This window comes from Colossoma macropomum, unplaced genomic scaffold (genome assembly GCF_904425465.1).
Source record: "Colossoma macropomum unplaced genomic scaffold, Colossoma_macropomum, whole genome shotgun sequence".
NCBI classification, from domain to species: Eukaryota; Metazoa; Chordata; class Actinopteri; order Characiformes; family Serrasalmidae; genus Colossoma; species Colossoma macropomum.
In genome coordinates this window covers 556,053-578,191 of record NW_023494785.1, presented here as the reverse complement: position 1 = coordinate 578,191, position 22,139 = coordinate 556,053, and the positions used below count along the sequence as shown (strand labels likewise).

Genomic DNA, 22,139 nt, shown 5'->3' with positions numbered 1-22,139 from the left:
GCCTTGCCTCAGGTGAGCTCTTAAACTGTCAGAGCAGGTACTTTAACACAAGTAAAAACGTGAATAGGGCACGTAAACCTTTATTTATGTAATACTTTACCAGGAATATCTCTACTTTCACTCAAATACTGAATTTGTGTGTTTCTGTGCCTCATTTGATGTTTCAATAATGATAGTAAAACCAGTAATAATGTTTACCTCAAAATGGATGTTTATGCTTTATGCTTGTGTTTATGTTTCAGGAGTTTGCTGTTCTGACTAAAGAGTTGAACACGTGCCGTGAGCAGCTGCTGGAGAGAGAGGAGGAGATTGCAGAGCTGAAAGCTGAGCGGAATAACACTCGCGTGAGAAACACTCTCAAACTCAAACGTGCACAGCAGTGACAGTTCAGAGTGCTCACAACATATACAGCACAATCAGGGCCATATGAAGACATTCTGGGACCCCCACTACACCCCATCAACACACCAGGGGACACACATAGACCCCCAAAGTCATGTAGTCGATGCCATGCCCATATTAGGGAATTCCAGGTCTAAGCTGTTTAACTCTTGGGAACAGTAATAGGGATTTTTAAAAAACTGCCACCAATTTTTCAACCTGTGGTAAACAAAAACATTTCAAACCAGACATGTGTTGTACTGCGTACATATTCCTACCCGAGTCACACTGGATCCTCTGAATTATGAGGTCATTTAGGGGTTAAAATACGATAATGTTACATACATGCTACAAACAAGCTCCCCTGCACACTGGAATTAGACGTCTACTATCACTTCCAAAAAGTCAGAGCAGAAACACATTTGGGACTTTTAACTGAATAAAATCCTTTTGCTTTGAATGACCCTAAAATGTGGTTTAATATGTGGATTAATAAGTGGTTTAGTATGTGGATTAGTCAGTGGTTTAGTATGTGGATTGGTAAGTGGTTTAGTATGTGGATTGGTAAGTGGTTTAGTATGTGGATTGGATAGTGGTTTAGTATGTGGATTGGTAAGTGGTTTAGTATGTGGATTAGTCAGTGGTTTAGTATGTGGATTGGTAAGTGGTTTAGTATGTGGATTGGTAAGTGGTTTAGTATGTGGATTGGATAGTGGTTTAGTATGTGGATTAGATAGTGGTTTAGTATGTGGATTGGTAAGTGGTTTAGTATGTGGATTGGATAGTGGTTTAGTATGTGGATTAGATAGTGGTTTAGTATGTGGATTGGATAGTGGTTTAGTATGTGGATTGGTAAGTCAGTGGTTTAGTATGTGGATTGGTAAGTGGTTTAGTATGTGGATTGGTAAGTGGTTTAGTATGTGGATTAGATAGTGGTTTAGTATGTGGATTGGTAAGTGGTTTAGTATGTGGATTGGATAGTGGTTTAGTATGTGGATTGGTAAGTGGTTTAGTATGTGGATTAGATAGTGGTTTAGTATGTGGATTGGTAAGTGGTTTAGTATGTGGATTGGATAGTGGTTTAGTATGTGGATTGGATAGTGGTTTAGTATGTGGATTGGTAAGTGGTTTAGTATGTGGATTGGATAGTGGTTTAGTATGTGGATTGGTAGTGGTTTAGTATGTGGATTGGATAGTGGTTTAGTATGTGGATTAGATAGTGGTTTAGTATGTGGATTGGTAAGTCAGTGGTTTAGTATGTGGATTGGTAAATGGTTTAGTATGTGGATTGGATAGTGGTTTAGTATGTGGATTGGTAAGTGGTTTAGTATGTGGATTGGTAAGTGGTTTAGTATGTGGATTAATAAGTGGTTAAGTATGTGGATTGGTAAGTGGTTTAGTATGTGGATTGGTAAGTGGTTTAGTATGTGGATTGGTAAGTGGTTTAGTACGTGGATTGGATAGTGGTTTAGTATGTGGATTGGATAGTGGTTTAGTATGTGGATTGGTAAGTGGTTACTACGTGGATTGGTAAGTGGTTTAATATGTGGATTAATTCATGGTTTAGTATGTGGATTGGTAAGTGGTTTAGTATGTGGATTGGTAAGTGGTTTAGTACGTGGATTGGTAAGTGGTTTAATATGTGGATTAATTCATGGTTTAGTATGTGGATTGGTAAGTGGTTTAGTACGTGGATTGGTAAGTGGTTTAATATGTGGATTAATTCATGGTTTAGTATGTGGATTGGTAAGTGGTTTAGTATGTGGATTGGTAAGTGGTTTAGTATGTGAATTAGAAGTGGTTTAGTATGTGGATTAGTTCATGGTTTAGTATGTGAATTAGAAGTGGTTTAGTATGTGGATTGGTAAGTGGTTTAGTATGTGGATTAGTTAGTGGTTTAGTATGTGCATTAGTTAGTGGTTTAGTATGTGGATTGGTAAGTGGTTTAGTATGTGGATTAGAAGTGGTTTAGTATGTGGATTCGTTCGTGGTTTAGTATGTGGATTAGAAGTGGTTTAGTATGTGGATTGGTAAGTGGTTTAGTATGTGGTTTAGTATGTGGATTAGAAGTGGTTTAGTATGTGGATTAATGATTGGTGTAGTATGTGGATTAGAAGTGGTTTAGTATGTGGATTAGTTCATGGTTTAGTATGTGAAATAGAAGTGGTTTAGTATGTGTTCAGCCTAAAGTTTACTAACAGTAGCTATCTGTGTTTTATAATTGTATGTGAGCTACATGTAGGTGATGTTAGATGCAGTATGTAACAAAACCCTTCCATGAAACTACAGATAAACTAAAAGGACAGATCTCCATGAATGATACTGTAGCTTTTGCTGTTATTCCATTTGCACACTCACAAGTGGCACCTGGTGGCCAGGGCCCTGAACTACAGCCTCTGTCTCACTCACTACCAGACTCTGTTCCCTTTTCAAACCAACTCAGATAACAGTGATAGATCTTACCCAGTGCTGACTGAGGAAGCTGAAGGTCTGTGTTCTGCTGTGTTTGTGGGTGTAGCTGCTGCTGGAGCACCTGGAGTGTTTGGTGTCCCGTCATGAGCGTTCTCTGAGGATGACGGTGGTGAAGAGACAGGCTCAGGCCCAGAGTGGAGTGTCCAGCGAGGTGGAGGTGCTGAAGGCCCTTAAATCACTCTTCGAACACCACAAAGCCCTGGACGAGAAGGTAAACACATTTCATGGCAACTACTGTTAATTATTTGAACTCACATGAATCCTTGAGGAATCCAAAATAATGCAGACTACAAATGAGCCAGACAAAAAATCAATCAGTTGTCAAAACCCAAAGAAAGCCCACCTGCCACTAATGTATCCAAAATACTGAATTACCATGTTCGTATATAATGTGATCTGCCCGGCTATGAGGTCAAAAAGATCCACTATCCAGTGGCTCACACTGGCTGATATTATCTGGCTATTTAGTTATATGGGATTTCCTCATGTTTGAGTCGCACTGGTTAACATGCTAATTTTTAGGCATTTTAAAACTGGCTGAAATGATCAACAGTAAACACACAAACTCTCATATAATAATATCTAGATTAGACTAGATATTCAAAGGTTTAATAATCAGAGCCGGAACGCCGTTCTGTATGGAGTTTTACTCCTAAAACAGTGTCCCAGTGCATTTTGGCCCATTTTCACCATAGTATGTGGATTGGTATCTGGTATAGTGTGTGGATTAGTATGTGGATTAGTATCTGGTATAGTGTGTGGATTAGTATGTGGATTAGTATCTGGTATAGTGTGTGGTTTAGTATGTATGTGGATTAGTATCTGGTATAGTGTGTGGATTAGTATGTGGTTTAATATGTGGATTGGTATCTGGTATAGTATGTGGTTTAGTATCTGGATTAGTGTCTAGTATAGTGTGTGGATTAGTATGTATTTGGATTAGTATCTGGTATAGTATATGGTTTAGTATGTATGTGGATTAGTATCTGGTATAGTGTGTGGATTAGTATGTGGTTTAGTATGTGGATTAGTGTCTAGTATAGTGTGTGGATTGGTGTGTGGTTTATTGAGTGGATTAGTATCTGGTATAGTGTGTGGTTAGTATGTATTTTAGTATGTATACTTTAGAATGTAGATAAGTCTGTGGTCTAGTATGTGGTTTAGTATGTGGGTTAATCAGTGGTTTAGTATGTGGACCAGTATGTATTTTAGTCTATGGATTGGTATTTGGTTTAGTATGTTGATTATGTTGATTAGTTTGTGGATTAGAGTGTGGTTTAGAATGTGGAGTAGTTTGTGGTTTCGTATGTATTTTAATAATTACTTTAGAATATGAATTTGTCTGTATTTTAATATTTGGATTAGTATGCAGATTAATCCGCTATATGCAGTAGTATGTGAAATAGCTTGTGGATAGGTATGTGGATTTATATGTGGTTTAGTCTTTGGAGTAGTCTGTGGTTTAGAGTGTGGTTTAGTATGTGGATTAGTCTGTGGTTTGGTATGTGGTATCGTGTATATTTTAGTAAGTGGTTTGTATTTTCAGTCTGTGTGCCTGTTGAACACTTCCTGCTGGTACAGTGAGCAGCTCATACACTCCAGTACACATTGCATGCTGTGCTGCATATGCCCACACACACACACACACACACACACACTCATACGCAAACCAAAACTAGAGCGGTGTTTCCCATCTCCAGATCTGTAGTCTTCCTGTAATGTACAGACACAACTGTAAGTTTTACAGATAAATATTTTGCTAAAGACTCTGAGAAAAATCTCCTTAAACACAAAGTATAAAAAACCGAAAACACTTTTTCATCACTTGTGTTTCATGTAGTACAGTCAACTGCAGAATTATTGGCATTCTTCATGAAAATGAACTAAAATTACAATATTAAAAAAGCCACACATGCAATGAGTAATATTATTAATCGATACGGGTACGCTGCCCAATTTAATTTTTACACAGTGTTTTTCAACAAATAAAAGTTACATATAGTAGGATTTTAGCGTAAGCTCTGAAAATATTGGCGCCTCTTTTATTTTTATAATTATTATTGTAATAATTGTAATAATAATTTACAATAATTACAATTATTATTAGTACATACATATTTAGTACATACTAAACTACAAACTACTAGTATATAGTGAGGCCTCCACTCATGAGAATACAACAGTAAAGTTGACTGTATGTAAATGTTTTTAAAATGTTAAAAGCTACCAAGTGAGCAGTGCTGGTGCGAGTTTGCTGTTTAAGAGCCGTTAGTAGAATTAAAAATGTGCTGAGCTGTAAATAATGGTGGTCAGACTGAGCAGCAGCACCGACGCCAGAACCCTGCAGGACAGGATGGCACGTCATCCACGCTGCTTGTGTCCAACAGTTTTGGTGGGATTTTTTCCGTAAATTGGTCTCATTTAACCAGAACAACAGTGTAGAGTGTCGTGCTAATATCAACTGTGATTCTCATCCTTTACAGTGTTACTAGATCCAGCCTTAATACCTTCGTCTTAATGTTTTATTTGGTTTTGTTTAGAACAAATACAAGTGTAGAGACAGACTGTGTAGAAGGATTTTAAAGAACCTCAGTAACTGAGGGGGCTTCCTCATGATTTTGTAAATCTTATCATGATTTCTTCACATAGAATGATGTCAGAATCACAGACGACCAGATCAGACTGCATTTGAGAAGCTCAGCCAGTGTTATAGACCAAATGACACTGTATTGGACTGTAATATTTATGCTCAGCCTCTGTCAGTATTAGCAAAGTGACATAAAATGTTTGGTAAATGTATTGACATTGTATTCACTTCATTTTCTATACATATTTTATTAACGTAACTAGATCTCTACCTTAGGAGTGCCAATACTTTAGCCCTTGCAACAAAAACAGTATATGTGTATTTTGTATAAAATCTTTTAAGCATGTGTGGCATTGTTTGATGCCCTGTATTTATAATAAAGGGGTCCCTAAAATGTAAATAAAGCATAGTTTGGCTTTTTGCTGTAAAAGATAAAATAGAATACAAAATAACTAATAATTCCAAAGAAAGGTTAAAGTGCCTAATATATATTTTTTTATTGAAGGGGCTCAGTGTTGATAATGATGCTTAATAAACATGTTATAAATGAACAAATGTCCCTCACTAGTTCAGGCGGCTTTCTGTCAATACAATGTCATTTACTTCATAAAACATGTCACATTGCAAATACTGACACAAGCTGTTCATAAACACAAGTATTACTTTTCAAACGCATTATTCAATATTTGAATTTCTTATGAAGTCTTCATGTAATCATCCTTAAAATACAGTGTTACCATAATTGAATCGTATCTGGATAAACATTGGCTGGATTCCATTTACACTTTTCACTAAAATGCGTCTCCCACTGTGGCCAGATGAGTTCTGATTGTACCTTTTCTGTGCAAAAAGCACATCAACACAAACTGAAACAAAAACTTTTGTTTATTTTTTCCCCGTTACAATACGAGTCTTCAAGCTTGGCTTGGGCGCTTTCACCAGCTCTGAGTGCAGAAGGCTGTTGGTTGAGGAGCTCCAGCCTTGTGTATCGTCCATTTATTTCATTGTTTATTCTCTCACCCTCTAGTCAGCACTCAGCAGACCCGTTTCTGCTCATGTAATTGTAAACGGATGATGAAAACGCAGCAGAACTGTTGAGACTGGAAAATAAATCCAACCAACCCAAATGATAAAAATATTTAGGCAAAGTAATAGAAACAGTGCAGCTGACGGTACAGAGACCGAGACCGCTTTCAGGATAAAACTGGTTAGACTATTGTCAATAAGTGTATCAGCTGTTTTACAATCAGAGTGAAAGTGTCTCATTTTCTCTCTGTCTGTCTGTCTGTCTGTCTCTCTGTCTCTGTGTAGGTGCGGGAGCGTCTGCGTGTGGCCTTGGAGAGAGTGGCAGTTTTGGAGGACCAACTAGCAGCATCTGCTCAGGAGGTAAACATGCATAAACATACACATACAGCCGTATGCAAATATTTGGGCACCCCTGTTTTAAGTGTGAAAATAAGAGAACACCCTTTAAATTACATTTACTGTTCATTTGCTGAATTTAAAATAAATCATAAAATGTGGCCGACGCAAAAAGTTATGGCACATTTTAGATTTTATTTTTTCAGTATGTTGAACTCAGCAAATGAGTAGAGGTTATATGCTAAAATGTCTCTGTAGGGGATCTGTTAACATATTTACACTTAGGAAAACAACAGAACGTGTAATTTGACTGGGGGTGTTCTAACTTTCATAAAATGGCAAAAATATAATAACATTATTAGTCAGCATCAGAAATCATCAGAGACCCCTTTAAACACATACAGCGCTGTGAAAGATTCAGAGCCCACCCTTCATTTCTTTCATTTCCAATCAAGATGGCCATTAAGTACAAGTTATTCATTTTTTGGCTGAATGGGTGGGGCTAAACAGCTGTAGGCTGAATGGGTGGGGCTAAACAGCTGTAGGCTGAATGGTGGGGCTAAACAGCTGTAGGCTGAATGGGTGGGGCTAAACTGCTGTAGGCTCAATGGGTGGGGCTGAACAGCTGTTGGCTGAATGGGTGGGGCTAAACTGCTGTAGACTGAATGGGTGGGGCTAAACTGCTGTAGGCTGAATGGGTGGAGCTAAAATGCTGTACGCTGAATGGGTGGGGCTAAACTGTTGTAGGCTGAATGGGTAGATGTATGTAAAGGTATTAGTTTTGTGACATCACATCGTAGATGTAGCTCTTGAGGCTTCGTATGATTTTCTGTTAAATATATATCTTGATCTTTTTCCCTGATGCTGAAAAATAATGACTCAGTGTCTGTTTTGAATAGAAATAAATAACTGAAGGGCAGTCTGTGGATAATGCACTGTACTTTACTGGGCAAACTGGTTAATGTAATGAATCAGTTTAAATGAGTGTCATAGTACTTGACCTCACTAATACTCTTGTGGCTGAATGCAATCAAATCCTCCCCGCCGTATTCCAACAGCTAGTATGTGTTCTCCCCTCTCATCAGAAGTCTTTGTTCTGTAAATGCTCCTGCAGTGAGTGTGGTGTTCTGTTATTCTGCTGTATTTATCTTCTCTTTCTGTTCGTTTCCTCTCCGCCTTTCACCGCCCCCCACCAGCGCCTGTCTAACGGCGCCGCCCTGCAGGACGATGGAGAGAGAGAGAGACAGAGGGCTGAACTCGCTCAGCTGAAGGAGAGACTCGCCATCATGTGCCGCCAGGTGGGCCAATCAGAAACACAGATTAGAAAGACATTAAACAGATAGTTCAGCAAAAAACAAACACAGAACACTAAGAACTTGTAAGTGGGCAATATGACAATATTTTAGCGTTACTGTGATAAATATGTCACAGTGTGCTTTGCTGAGTGCATCATAGATATAATCAGTAATTAAAGGACACTCACTAAACAAACTAACTACATGTTTCATTACAAAGTGAGCATAATTAGGTCTGTTTAAGTGGATTAGGTGCAGTGCAGTTTGAGTCACTACAGGCTCTATTTTGTCCATTCTAACTCTCAGAAAAATTAAATATCGTGATGAATATTGTGTATCATGAAAATGTACTGTACTGTACATTAGTATAGTAGTATTGTAACAATATTTTTGCATGATTTATTTGTCACCCAAAAAAATTTAAGCTTGAAAAATGGTGGTAACACTTTACTGTAGGGTGCTGTTCATAAGGCTACATGACACCTACATAAGCTTGTCATGGCAACTGACATAACCCTATATAACTGTTTATAAATGCTTATTTCAACAGGCGTCATCTGTCATGAAGGCTACTTTAGTTAACTTTTGATCAAAGTTGGCAAATGTAACCTTCATAGCGAATGACGCCTGTTGGAATAAGCACTTATGTGGGGTTATGTCAGTTATTATGACAAGCTTATGAGGGTCTCGTGTAGCCTTATGAACAGCACCCTACAGTAAAATGTTACCAAAAGAATGAACTGCATGTATAATAATCAGGTGAATCAAAATAAATCTATCTTTATACAACAGTTAGTTCCGGCCACGCAAGCTGATTGGTCGAGAAGCGTTCTAACTGTGCTGTTATTTCACCATAACATCACAGGTTTTTTTCACAAACACTGTATCACTCCGTTGAGACGCCGTTGCTAAGCAACGACTGTGACAGCTGTAGGAGATGCTCAAGCCATCTGAACGTTTTTACTTCTTACTTTGCCACAAACAGAAAATGGACACTTTTAACATCACATTTGACCGACAGCCGATTTGGTCAGACTCTGAAGATGAGACGACACTAAATTACCAAACGGTCAGTTGGTCTGTGTGGAGCTGGAGAACGAACTGCCGGCTGTGCAGCGAGTGGGCGGAGCTCGTTACTCTGACGTAGCAACAAGCTGCTTGTTAAGGAACTATAATTCGGTGAAGGAACTGCGAACATTAAAACATATTAAACGCCGCGTTCACGGCCCAGTTTATTAATTTATTACTTTATTTATTTAACTGTTGTATTAAAGCAATAGAACACTCGAGCAGTGTGTTATCGCCAATAACATCACGGCTGTGATGATCTACGGCGACCAAATCACAGCCGCGATGTTCTTTCATGATAACACACTCCCTCTGTGTTCTATTGCTTAAGTATCTGCTGGTGTACCCTTATAAATCAAAACCCTAATGCATATTACATCAGTCTGTCTCTCTCTGTCCCTTCCTGCCAGCTCTCTCCTCCTCTGCTCTTTCTAATGCTCTCCTGTCCTCTCAGCTGCTTTTGTGTTCAACTCCTCTCTCACCTCTTCTCCACTCTGCTGCTGCAACACTGAACTAATTCATTAAAACTGAAACACCATTAGACAAAATGAACTGCACTGACCTCAAATTGATATATCTGCATGAACTGCACTGCAAAAATGGTCTCTTGACAAGTGAAATTAATGTAAATCTAGTTGCTATATATAGCATATCTAATTTTAAGATCCCTGGGAGCTTATTATAAGATTACTGAACTTATTTATAGACATTTTTTACTTATTCTAGGTGACTTCAGTAAGTCAGATTGTCTCACTATATAGGCTGATTTTTTTATTGTTTCAAGCACATTTCTCACAACAAGCAAAACTGCCAACACAGATAATAAAATCACTTAAAACAAGTAAAAATGTCTATAAATAAGTTATAATCTTATAATAATACTTATAATTAATTATAATCTCAAATTTAGTTATGTTAGATATATCAACTAGATTTAAGTTCATTTCATTTGCCAAGGCCCTTTTTTGCAGTGTGGTACCAAAGAGCTAACAGGCTAGCAGGCTGCTTCAGTATGCTAAAATATTCAGAAACAGGCTTTAAATTCAGACCCTTTCCAGAAGTAGAGGGCGGTATGGGCATAAATTTATATCACGGTATAATTAAGATTAATGACAGTTTCGATAAATATATCACAGTATAGATTATTTATGTGTATATCTTTCAAATTAAACCATTTTGGATGCCTTAAGTAAACCTTTCTTGTAGACTCACAGTGACGTATTATTCTGGACGTCCATTCACCTTTAATAAGAACCGTATTTAACAGCTGAAGTGAGTCTAAAATATTATTATTGGTTGAAACAGTAAAAACAGAGATGATCGATAAACAGTCAGATGTCAGTGTGTCTCTCTAACCCAAACGAGATAAAGGCGAGTGTGTAGCCTTTAGTCTCATATGAGCGTCTCTCACACTCGAGCTTTAATCTCCGAGCGTCAGACGCTGATGGAATTCAGTAAATATAAATAAAAGACCGCAGCGTCACCTGAAGCAGCTGGCCAAGCGAGGAGCACCTTAGGTGGAGCACACGGAGAGCCGGCTCGTCTCCATGCTATTCTAACAGCTAACTCCAAGAGACTGGCTTTTCCTTCCGCTCTCTTTTCCCCGTTAACTCATTAACTCATTACAGTCTGATGTTGCTCCTTTGACCATAAACTGGACTAAGTGACCTCAGGCTGCAGCCACTACACGAGAGGTGAGGGAGTCAAAGTCAAGTCAAAGTTTATTTATATAGCACTTTTTACATGTTGTCTTATAGCAGTTTTACAGAAAAAAAATAAATAAAAAAATTACAAATACGGGTCCAAGCCCCCATGAGCGTCACCAATGCTCCCTACGAGCAACAGGAAGAAACCTCGAGAGGAATCAAGACTCAAAAGGGGAACTCATCCTCCTCTGGTCAACACCGGATAGGAAACAGTAACACCTTAAGAAGAATTTAATCCAGTAAACACGGATCAAATCACATGAACTGGTGTGTCACTACTGCTTACCTGAATGAGCCACTCTGAAACTCCATATACGATACAGAATATGTTGCCTGTCTGCCTTTTACAGGCTTCACACACCTGTGTTTAATATCTAATTGGGATCAAATCTAATAACACAACCCCATTAGCATAACAACACTGTACATTCCCATAAGGACACTAGTGGAGCTGCTGTGAAGAATATAAAATAGTTTAAAAATGAAGAAAACCACATTTATGAATAATTGTGTCCAAACTTTTGACTGGTGCTGTAATTAGCTATAATGAGGAGTTTTAACGGAGCGTCTTAACGAGATGTAAGTGAGCGGTCGAGTGGTGTTGAGGTGTGTTCATAAACGTTGGGCAGGTGGTGTGTGTGTGGTTCATTTCCTTAAACCGTGTGAAATCCTTCACCATGCTGAGCACCACGCCGCTCTAATTTAAAGAGCCCATACCCTGCGTTTTTCTAACGTTTTCATTTTTACACTCAGAGGTTCATTTATAGCCTAGGTGTGGTTTTATGTACCAACATCATAATGTAATAATTCAGGCTGAACGGGTGGAGCTAAACTGCTGTAGACTGAATGGTGGAGCTAAACTGCTGTAGACTGAATGGTGGAGCTAAACTGCTGTAGCTGAATGGTGGAGCTAAACTGCTGTAGACTGAATGGTGGGGCTAAACTGCTGTAGACTGAATGGTGGAGCTAAACTGCTGTAGCTGAATGGTGGGGCTAAACTGCTGTAGACTGAATGGTGGAGCTAAACTGCTGTAGACTGAATGGTGGAGCTAAACTGCTGTAGCTGAATGGTGGAGCTAAACTGCTGTAGACTGAATGGTGGAGCTAAACTGCTGTAGACTGAATGGTGGAGCTAAACTGCTGTAGACTGAATGGTGGAGCTAAACTGCTGTAGCTGAATGGTGGAGCTAAACTGCTGTAGACTGAATGGTGGGGCTAAACTGCTGTAGACTGAATGGTGGAGCTAAACTGCTGTAGCTGAATGGTGGGGCTAAACTGCTGTAGACTGAATGGTGGAGCTAAACTGCTGTAGACTGAATGGTGGAGCTAAACTGCTGTAGACTGAATGGTGGACCTAAACTGCTGTAGACTGAATGGTGGAGCTAAACTGCTGTAGTTGATTGGTGGGGCTAAACTGCTGTAGCTGAATGGTGGAGCTAAACCGCTGTAGCTGAATGGTGGAGCTAAACTGCTGTAGCTGAATGGTGGGGCTAAACTGCTGTAGCTGAATGGTGGAGCTAAACCGCTGTAGACTGAATGGTGGAGCTAAACTGCTGTAGCTGAATGGTGGGGCTAAACTGCTGTAGCTGAATGGTGGAGCTAAACTGCTGTAGACTGAATGGTGGAGCTAAACTGCTGTAGCTGAATGGTGGAGCTAAACTGCTGTAGACTGAACGGGTGGGGCTAAACTGCTGTAGCTGAATGGTGGAGCTAAACTGCTGTAGCGGAATGGTGGGGCTAAACTGCTGTAGACTGAATGGTGGAGCTAAACTGCTGTAGACTGAACGGGTGGGGCTAAACTGCTGTAGCTGAATGGTGGAGCTAAACTGCTGTAGCTGAATGGTGGGGCTAAACTGCTGTAGACTGAATGGGTGGGGCTAAACTGCTGTAGCTGAATGGTGGAGCTAAACTGCTGTAGCTGAATGGTGGAGCTAAACTGCTGTAGACTGAATGGTGGAGCTAAACTGCTGTAGCTGAATGGTGGGGCTAAACTGCTGTAGACTGAATGGTGGAGCTAAACTGCTGTAGCTGAATGGTGGGGCTAAACTTCTGTAGCTGAATGGTGGGGCTAAACTGCTGTAGCTGAATGGTGGAGCTAAACTGCTGTAGACTGAATGGTGGAGCTAAACTGCTGTAGCTGAATGGGTGGGGCTAAACTGCTGTAGCTGAATGGTGGAGCTAAACTGCTGTAGCTGAATGGTGGGGCTAAACTGCTGTAGCTGAATGGTGGAGCTAAACTGCTGTAGCTGAATGGTGGGGCTAAACTGCTGTAGCTGAATGGTGGAGCTAAACTGCTGTAGCTGAATGGGTGGGGCTAAACTGCTGTAGCTGAATGGTGGAGCTAAACTGCTGTAGCTGAATGGTGGGGCTAAACTGCTGTAGCTGAATGGTGGGGCTAAACTGCTGTAGCTGAATGGTGGAGCTAAACTGCTGTAGACTGAATGGTGGAGCTAAACTGCTGTAGCTGAATGGTGGGGCTAAACTGCTGTAGACTGAATGGGTGGGGCTAAACTGCTGTAGCTGTATGGTGGAGCTAAACTGCTGTAGCTGAATGGTGGAGCTAAACTGCTGTAGACTGAATGGTGGGGCTGAAGTGCTGTAGGCAGTTTAAGAATGTTTACATACTAAATTAAACAATTTTATTAAAATTAAAAAAGAAAATTCAGTTTTCCACAATATGGACCCTTTAAAGAAACATTTACATGGACAGTTTGATGATAGTGAATGATTTTCCCACAGTTCCTGTTGATTTCCATCATTGTGGAGTAAATCGCGTTTAAATCATTTCTGTTCACAGAAACAACAGCGTGAAGTAGACAAGAGGGCCACACAGTGACAGTAGATTCATTTACAGAACAAGTTTGCTTTTGTTCATTCCAGTTTCTGCCACCAGAGGGAGACATACACTCATATGTAATTTTAATTGTGCTGTACTGTGAAGTATTAGAACATCAGTGATGAGTGTGATCGGTGTCTTAATGGGGTGTTTAACAAGAGCTTAACATAGACAGTTCTATATTAGTGAGTTCATCCGTGATAAACGGAGGGAGGGGGGGGTATCGCTTTAAATCAAAGGACCCAACTTAATCCACAGTAAGATAATGATTGATTGATTGATTGATTGACTGACTGACTGATCGAAAGACTTCTTAATTATTGGTTCATTGATTGATTGTTTGATTGATTAATTGTTTGACTGATTAAATTAGCAATGGATTAATTGACTGCTTAATTGACTAATTCAGTCGATCAATCGGATTGATTGTTAATTTACTGATTGTTTGATTCAATAACTGTTTGACTGTCTAATTTATTATCTAATTGATTTGTTGGTTCATTAGCTAGTTGATTTATTGACTGATTCATTAATTGATTGTTGACTGATTAATTGATTAGCTGGCTGATTACTTGATTGATAGGTTTGGTTGATTGATGATGGACTGACTGACTAATTATTGGTTGATTGGTCGATTTATTGTTTTGATATTTGCCCAACTGATTGTTAATACATTGATTAATTTAATGATTGATTGATTGATTAAAGAATCAGTTGAATGACCAAATTACCTATTGATTGATTTATGCATTGATTGCTAATTGCTCAATTGATTGATGGATGGATGGATGGATGTTTTGATTGATTGATTGATTAATTGATTAGGTGGGGGAGATTGAGGAGCAGTTGGCCACTGCCAGGAGGGAACTAATCAAATCTGAAGAAGGAAATCAGAAACTCCAGAGGGAAGTGAAAGAGGTCAGTTAACCAATCAGAACTCAGCCTCAGCATCTACCGGAAGATCCAACACAGTGCTTAACTCTCTCTGTCTGTCTCTCTGTCTCTCTCTCTCTGTCTCTCTCTCTCTCTCTCTCTCAGGCTCTGTGTCAGAAGGAGGATATGGAGGAGAGGATCACTACACTGGAGCGCAGGTTAGAGAGTCTCTGCTGTTCTTCATGATTATATTTCTATAAACACATATGCATTTATTAGTGTGCGCTTATGAATGTGCGCTTATGAGTGTGCGCTTATGAGTGTGCGCTTATGAGTGTGCGCTTATGAGTGTGCGCTTATGAGTGTGCGCTTATGAGTGTGCGCTTATGAATGTGCGCTTATGAGTGTGCGCTTATGAATGTGCGCTTATGAGTGTGCGCTTATGAGTGTGCGCTTATGAATGTGCGCTTATGAATGTGCGCTTATGAGTGTGCGCTTATGAATGTGCACTTATGAGTGTGCGCTTATGAGTGTGCACTTATGAGTGTGCGTTTATGAGTGCACTTATGAGTATGCACTTATGAGTGTGTGCTTATGAGTGCACTTATGAGTGTGCGCTTATGAGTGTGCGCTTATGAGTGTGCACTTATGAGTGTGCGCTTATGAGTGCACTTATGAGTGTGCGCTTATGAGTGTGTGCTTATGAGTGCACTTATGAGTGTGCGCTTGTGAGTATGCACTTATGAGTGTGTGCTTATGAGTGCACTTATGAGTGTGCGCTTATGAGTGTGCGCTTATGAGTGTGCACTTATGAGTGTGTGCTTATGAGTGCACTTATGAGTGTGCGCTTATGAGTGCACTTATGAGTGTGCACTTATGAGTGTGCACTTATGAGTGTGTGCTTATGAGTGCACTTATGAGTGTGCACTTATGAGTGTGCGCTTGTGAGTGTGCGCTTATGAGTGCACTTATGAGTGTGCACTTATGAGTGTGCGCTTGTGAGTGTGCGCTTATGAGTGTGCACTTATGAATGTGTGCTTATGAGAACAACAGAACAAACACAACGTACAAAGATTAACAGACACAGTGAAAACATTACCAACTCAGTCATGATGAAGCGCACAGCCACTGAAGAAAGTGAACATATGTGACAAAGGAGAAAAAGGTCATTATTAAAGGTCATTAATGCATTAATTGTTAATTACTTAATTATATCACCTATTTACTTTAAGTAGATTATTCATATTTTATTTTTTTTATTTTTAAGAAACGTTTTAATAGTTATTACATCTTTTACTTATTTTTAAGGAACTTCATCATTTTTACCTTCTTTTAATGTTTTAATGTGTTGTAAATTGTCTTATTATTTTTTTATATTTTTTGAAAATGTTCCTTATTTTACTTTATCTTATATTATTAATTATTTTGTTTTACTTTATTTTGTTTCTGATTGTGAAACTCAGTGTATGCTGAGCTGAATCTCCTCCTCAGCGCCGCCTGCTGGACTGACTGAACTCTACACTGGGCACATAACAGCAGTCCCAGTGTGTTCAGACCAGCGGGGGGGCAGCGGGGTCAGTTTGTGTGTGTGTGTGTGTGCGCGCCAAGTGGCAGTGTGTTGCCAGTGTCAGTGCCAGTATGTGCCCAAGGCATGCTGGGATACACACCCTGCACAAGCTCAGTTAGCATTAGTTAAAAGGACGAAAACAATTAACCAACATCATGTTTTAATAACTTCAATTAAAAATGTATTATTTACATCTTTGAATGCAGCTCAACCAGTTAGATTTCAGGACCGGAATCAGTTTCATTAAAAGTATAGAACAAAACGTCAGAAAAACTGTATTGTAATGTTTACATGTGTGGAAATTATAATACAGTATAATATAATGTAATATAGCGACAGACGATATTGCAATATAGGTTTGTGAAATAATTACACAGTGTAAAGATAATAATAAAAGTAATAATTTTTGTATTTATAGAGCACATTTCATAGCAGTGGCAGCTCAAAGCAAGTTACAGTCAGGTGATGAAGCTTAACAATAATAGAAGAAACTATGAGTATTGATTTAAAATCAGTGACATCGATCAATTAAAAAGATAAAGACCAAAGAGCCGTAGAGTTTTACTGAAGCTCTGAGTTAAAGAGCTGCGTTTTCAAATATTTATTAAAAGTGAGCTCTGAGCTCGACTGTCTAATAAAAGGTGAATTAAGTTGCTGTAAACACTTTTGAATAGTGAAACATTATTATTTGCAGTGTTTTGTGTAAGTTGATGATCCTGGTGTAATTTGATAGTACATGCAGTGTAGCTGGGGATCAATTAGACCTGTGCTCAGTTTGAGAGGACAGGTTTAATTTAATAGCATGATAAACCCCTGTGAACTGCACGTGCGTTAAACTGAGACTGAGCTAATGAAGGAACAGCCCTATGTGATATAAGTCCAGTACAACCAGATTTGCTGTGTTGTTGTAGGTATATTTGTTATAATTATTAGTGCAAAGCAAAGCTCCTAGCTTATATCACAGTTATACAAGCCTAATATCAACACCCTATTAATCATGTGAGATATCATAGCAACCACCAGCACGCACCTTGCAACACCTTAGCAACGACTTAGGATACCATAGCAACCCCCTAGCAGCCACCTGGGATACCATAGCATCCACCTAGAAACACCCTAGCAGCCACCTGGGATACCATAGAATCCACCTAGCAACATCCTAGCAGCCACCTGGGATACCATAGCATCCACCTAGCAACCCCCATGCAGCCACCTGGGATACCATAGAATCCACCTTGCAACATCCTAGCAGCCACCTGGGATACCATAGCAACCCCCTTGCAACCCCCTAGCAGCCACTTGGTATACCATTAATGCTGTTGTTGTTGTTTCAAGCACATTTGTTTGTATGTTTGTCTCCTGCAGGTACCTGAACGCTCAGCGAGAGGCCACATCTCTACACGACGTTAAAGACAAACTGGAAAACGAGCTCGCCAGCAAAGAGTCCTTATACAGACAGGTTAGAACTCACACACTCACAGGATTCAGCACCGCATTACAGAAACATCATTTAGCCTTCAGATCTGACAGGTCAGGATAAATTCATACTACAGAAACAAATTCTGTCTTCATTTAGAAATGATATCTTACAGAGTTTTATCTCAAGCTCAGAAGTCAATTACTCAGTTGTGCCCAGTTGAGGTCATTTATCAATACGTGCACAGCTGAAAAATAAAGTTAGAATGTAAGTTAATTAGCTAGACTTTATTGACTTATTGAATAATAATCACAGTGTGGTGCACAGTGTGTTTCTGTAAAGCGTGTATTTTTGTACCAACTCTAAAAGAGACTTCCCAGAATAATTATCACTAAACATTAATGTGCAAATAAATAGAAGTTATAGAGTTATTAATAGGAGGATTATTACTAATGTGTATTTTTGTACCAACTCCAAATGAGACTTCTCAGAATAGTTATCACTAAACATTAATGTGAAAATCAAACAGGTTCTAGAGTTATTAATAAGAGGACTATTATGTATATGTATTTTTGTACTCCAAAACAGATTCCCAGAATAACTACCAGTGAACATTAACATGAACATACTCATTTTAAATGAGCATTCCCATAATAATTACCAACAAAATTATTAATAGAAAAACATTTCCTAATTTTACCAATTCCAAATCAGGATTCTAAAATTAATTACCAGTAAACATTTAGGTGAAAATAGTTCTAGATGTTTTGATTGAAATACTGTCACTAATATGTATTTTTGTACCAACTCCAGATGAGACTTCCCAGAATAATAACCAATAAACATGGAAGTGAAAATAAATACAAATTGTGGAAGTGTTAATAGAATTATTACTGCTGATAGGACTGAATAACTGGACTGATTGGAATTACAGAGTGAGGAGAAGAACAAGCAGCTGCAGGAGCGTCTGGACGAAGCGAAGCAGAAGCTGCAGCAGAGAGCCGAAACACTGCCGGAGATAGAAGCACAACTAGCTCAGAGAGTGGCTGCTCTCAATAAAGTACAACTCGTTTAACTCTTTATTTACATTTTTGAATTCCTGCTGTCACCTGTGAGGTTCCTCAGGGGTTGGTTTGAGGACCTATTTCATTCTCCATTTATATGTTATTATGTAGTTAAATCATCTGAAACATGACATATGCTTTTACTGTTATGCTAACAATGCACATTTCAGACTTGGTTCAGTGACCTTTCTCATGGAAATTGGATGACAATTTCAGTTACAATTGCAGATCAATAAAATAATTCATACCTCATTTTATTTGGATCACCAAATTTAACATGTAGAGGGGAGATTATATTAGCCATTGGGGGGATTATATTCACTTCATCGACACTGTTCATTTTAGAATCCACTACAAGTACACTTTCTCTCTCAGGCAGAGGAACGTCATGGGAACTTTGAGGAAAGGCTGAGGCAGCTGGAGGCCCAGCTAGAGGAGAAGAACCAGGAGCTTCAGAGGGTGAGAAACTAAACTGATGCTGTAAAGATCAACCCCAGCTTGCTCTCACCATACGGCTCAGTTCTGGCCTCTGGATTGCTTTAGCTAGCACTGTTCCATATAGGGAGATGTTCATACTAAATGTACATAGTTTACACAGTTTATATGTTTACACTGTAAAAGTGGCCCAAATCTGATTTTCTCACCAAATCTGTTTTTTTGTTTGGCTGGTCACATTATCTTGTAATTGTGATCTGTATGCAACATCAGTCTGAACAGATCAGCTCCTAAACTGACCCACATGCGCAAGAACAGAGCGTCACGCTGCTTCACGGCTCATCCAGAGGTAAACAATCACGACTGCCAACGAACGCCAGTCGCTCCCGGAGGATCAGCTTCATCTTCACCAGCATCACAGGAGCCATCATGAAGTTCCAGTGGTTTTCCGCTAAATCTCTTTGAACACAGAGCAGCTTGGATAAGTCTGTTAATTTTTTTGTACAGAAACATCAGCCCAGATGTTTATGAGTCTCAGCAGCATGAAATTATGATGAATGGATTGGCTTCGTCGTTGGATTGACGTAAAAGTCACATTAATTCCGGCCAATGAGTGGCATTGCTGCATGTCGGATCTGTATCGGATTTCAGTACCACATATGAAAATATTTTAAATCGGAACTGAAAATGTCAGATTCAGTGCGTTCATCTGTTCACACTGACACACGGACACATTTGTGTCACATATGAAGAAAAAGATCGGATTTTGGCCGCTTTTACAAAGCCTTGTTTACTTGAACAAAGCCTAAGTGTGCTTTCAGAACCGAGCCTCTGGACCATTTTTGTGACTCCTTGCATGTACTCTTATTTCCAGGCGAGACAACGTGAGAAGATGAATGATGAACATAACAAACGTCTGTCAGACACAGTGGACCGGCTGCTGTGTGAGTCTAATGAGAGGCTACAGCTTCACCTGAAGGAAAGAATGTCTGCTCTAGAGGAGAAGGTACACACATGCACCCTACTTACCAGTGGGAAACCCTCAGGGCCGTCTCATGATTTCTTCTTGTATTTGAACTCTGCGAATTCTGTAGTAATATTTGTTTATCGTGACGTTTGGTTGGAAATGAAATAGTTAATATTGAAACGGTCAATGGAAAATTATCCAATAAGAATTGTGTCTGTGGTGTCTAGCAGGAGTGTAACGGTACGTGTATTTGTCCCGAACCATCACAGTACGGATGTTACATTTCGGTTGATGCAGTCATGCGGGGAATATCCAGTAGTCTATAAGCGAAGATCGAGTTCCACCTGACAACCTTCAGCTGTAAGCTGTTAGCAAGTTGCCATGCTAAGCTTAGCTCAGGCTGATTGGCATCTGACAGTCACACTGTGGTGAGTGCTTCTTTAAAATCAGCTGTGTGGGAAAATTTCAGGTTCCCAAAGAAATTACAACAGTGATGGAGGGCAAAATGCTAAGTGGTCAAATGCTACCTGGCTGTACCTGCTGTCCCGCCCTACTAGCCAGGCTGTTTTCCTCTGTCTGTTCTTTGGGAGGGTTTGGGCTTAAGCTTTAAATGTTTAAATATAACTCCTTCTGACACAGGTTTTATTTTTGTATTATTCTATTCATTTTCCACTTTTACAACATAAGAGATGCTTTTCAGTTTTGTAGCCGATTGTGACCCATTGCCTTTATTTTTATGAGTGTATGTTTGCCATTTACATTTTACATTTTATTGCTTGATACACTACAGGCTGTAGCAGCTACCTCATGGGGGCGCTATTCAACACTCGGTGAAAGTAAATGAAAAGAAGCCTAGCCTTATGCATTTGGGGGATTTCGTTGCTTTTTTCCCAATGTACCGAATTCGCATTGAACCGTGATGTCCAAACCACGGTGTGAACTGAATTGTGACTTCTGTGTACCGTTACACTCCTAGTATCTAGGTAGATACAGTCAAGCAAGCTCTGTCATTGTAGTTTCACTCTACAGAGTGTGCTAAAGAATAGGGGGCAAGGCTGTGAACCACAAACAGACATGCGTATATTACATGTACACAATCAATGTTTTCCTTCCTCTCAGAATGCACTGTCTGAAGAACTAGCCAACATGAGGAAGATCCAGGATGATCTCCTGACTAACAAGGTGCTTTTCCTCCTTGTATACTGAACACATTCTCCTGTGCTCCATCATATCCATCTCTTATTTATTGTTCTTTTAGTTAATTCATTCATTTCCTTTTCCTTCCTCTCTCTCAGGATCAGCTGATTGCGGAGCTGGAGCGTATGCAGCTGGAGCTGGATCAGCTGAAAGGCAGACCAAGCTCCTCTCAGTCGAGGTAAGATGGAGTCAGGATGGTGATGGAGAACAAGATATAAACAGCCTTTACAGGACCATAAAATGAATATTCAGTCAAACTGTCCTGACCGATATGCTGGAATAGGGATTGGATCCTGGACACAGAGGTGCAAGCTTTCAGAGCTGTCCAGTAGACTGAGATGTGTTCAAACTAAGTGCAGAACTGATGAGGAATTGATAAGACACTAGACATAGCAGGGCCTTCTCGGGTTCCTGGTCCTGTTTGTCTAACCATTAGACTGGTAATAGAATATAGATACTTCAGGAAGTTACCTAGAGAGCCATTAGTTGGGTCAAAGTCTCTGATGGCAGCTTCAATGTAATAATGAACAGGAGTGTCAATCAGGAGATCAGGACAATAGAATCAAGGGATGTACCTTCTCTGGTGGATCTAAACAGGGTTCACAGAGTGGAGAAGGTTTCTGACCTTTGGTTTTTAGACATTGGTCTATAAGAGAACAAGTCATTATCAGGAGCCAGTGTAGACTGTTGTAAAGGATCTTGAGCTGTCTGGACAACCCGAGATCCAGAAAGTTGCCTCCAGTACCAGAGTCCATAAATGTCTGGGTGTGATGCTGTTGGATTTCCCAACACACCAGAGATGGGTTGAATCTCATCCCAGGCCTTAAGATAAGACCTGAAGATACCCAGGAATTTCAGCAAAGCCAGTGGAAGTTGCTGGGCTTGGCCGGGCTTTCTATAGTATAGACAGCG

At 39.7% G+C, this 22,139-nt stretch overlaps 1 protein-coding gene across 2 annotated transcripts in view; it reads left to right on the top strand.

Annotated features, from left to right (window-relative positions):
- The window catches only part of LOC118814890 (liprin-alpha-3-like), a 61,073-nt gene that overhangs the window by 13,326 nt on the left and 25,608 nt on the right, over window positions 1-22,139 (top strand). For both annotated transcript variants that reach the window (XM_036580752.1, XM_036580760.1), the window contains exons 3-14: window positions 243-344; window positions 2,900-3,064; window positions 6,752-6,826; window positions 7,999-8,100; window positions 14,533-14,625; window positions 14,746-14,798; window positions 17,513-17,606; window positions 18,499-18,624; window positions 19,004-19,087; window positions 19,938-20,069; window positions 21,150-21,212; window positions 21,326-21,405. In XM_036580752.1, the coding sequence (XP_036436645.1) occupies window positions 243-344; window positions 2,900-3,064; window positions 6,752-6,826; window positions 7,999-8,100; window positions 14,533-14,625; window positions 14,746-14,798; window positions 17,513-17,606; window positions 18,499-18,624; window positions 19,004-19,087; window positions 19,938-20,069; window positions 21,150-21,212; window positions 21,326-21,405 (1,169 nt within the window). The remainder of the gene's footprint in view (window positions 1-242; window positions 345-2,899; window positions 3,065-6,751; window positions 6,827-7,998; window positions 8,101-14,532; window positions 14,626-14,745; window positions 14,799-17,512; window positions 17,607-18,498; window positions 18,625-19,003; window positions 19,088-19,937; window positions 20,070-21,149; window positions 21,213-21,325; window positions 21,406-22,139) is intronic.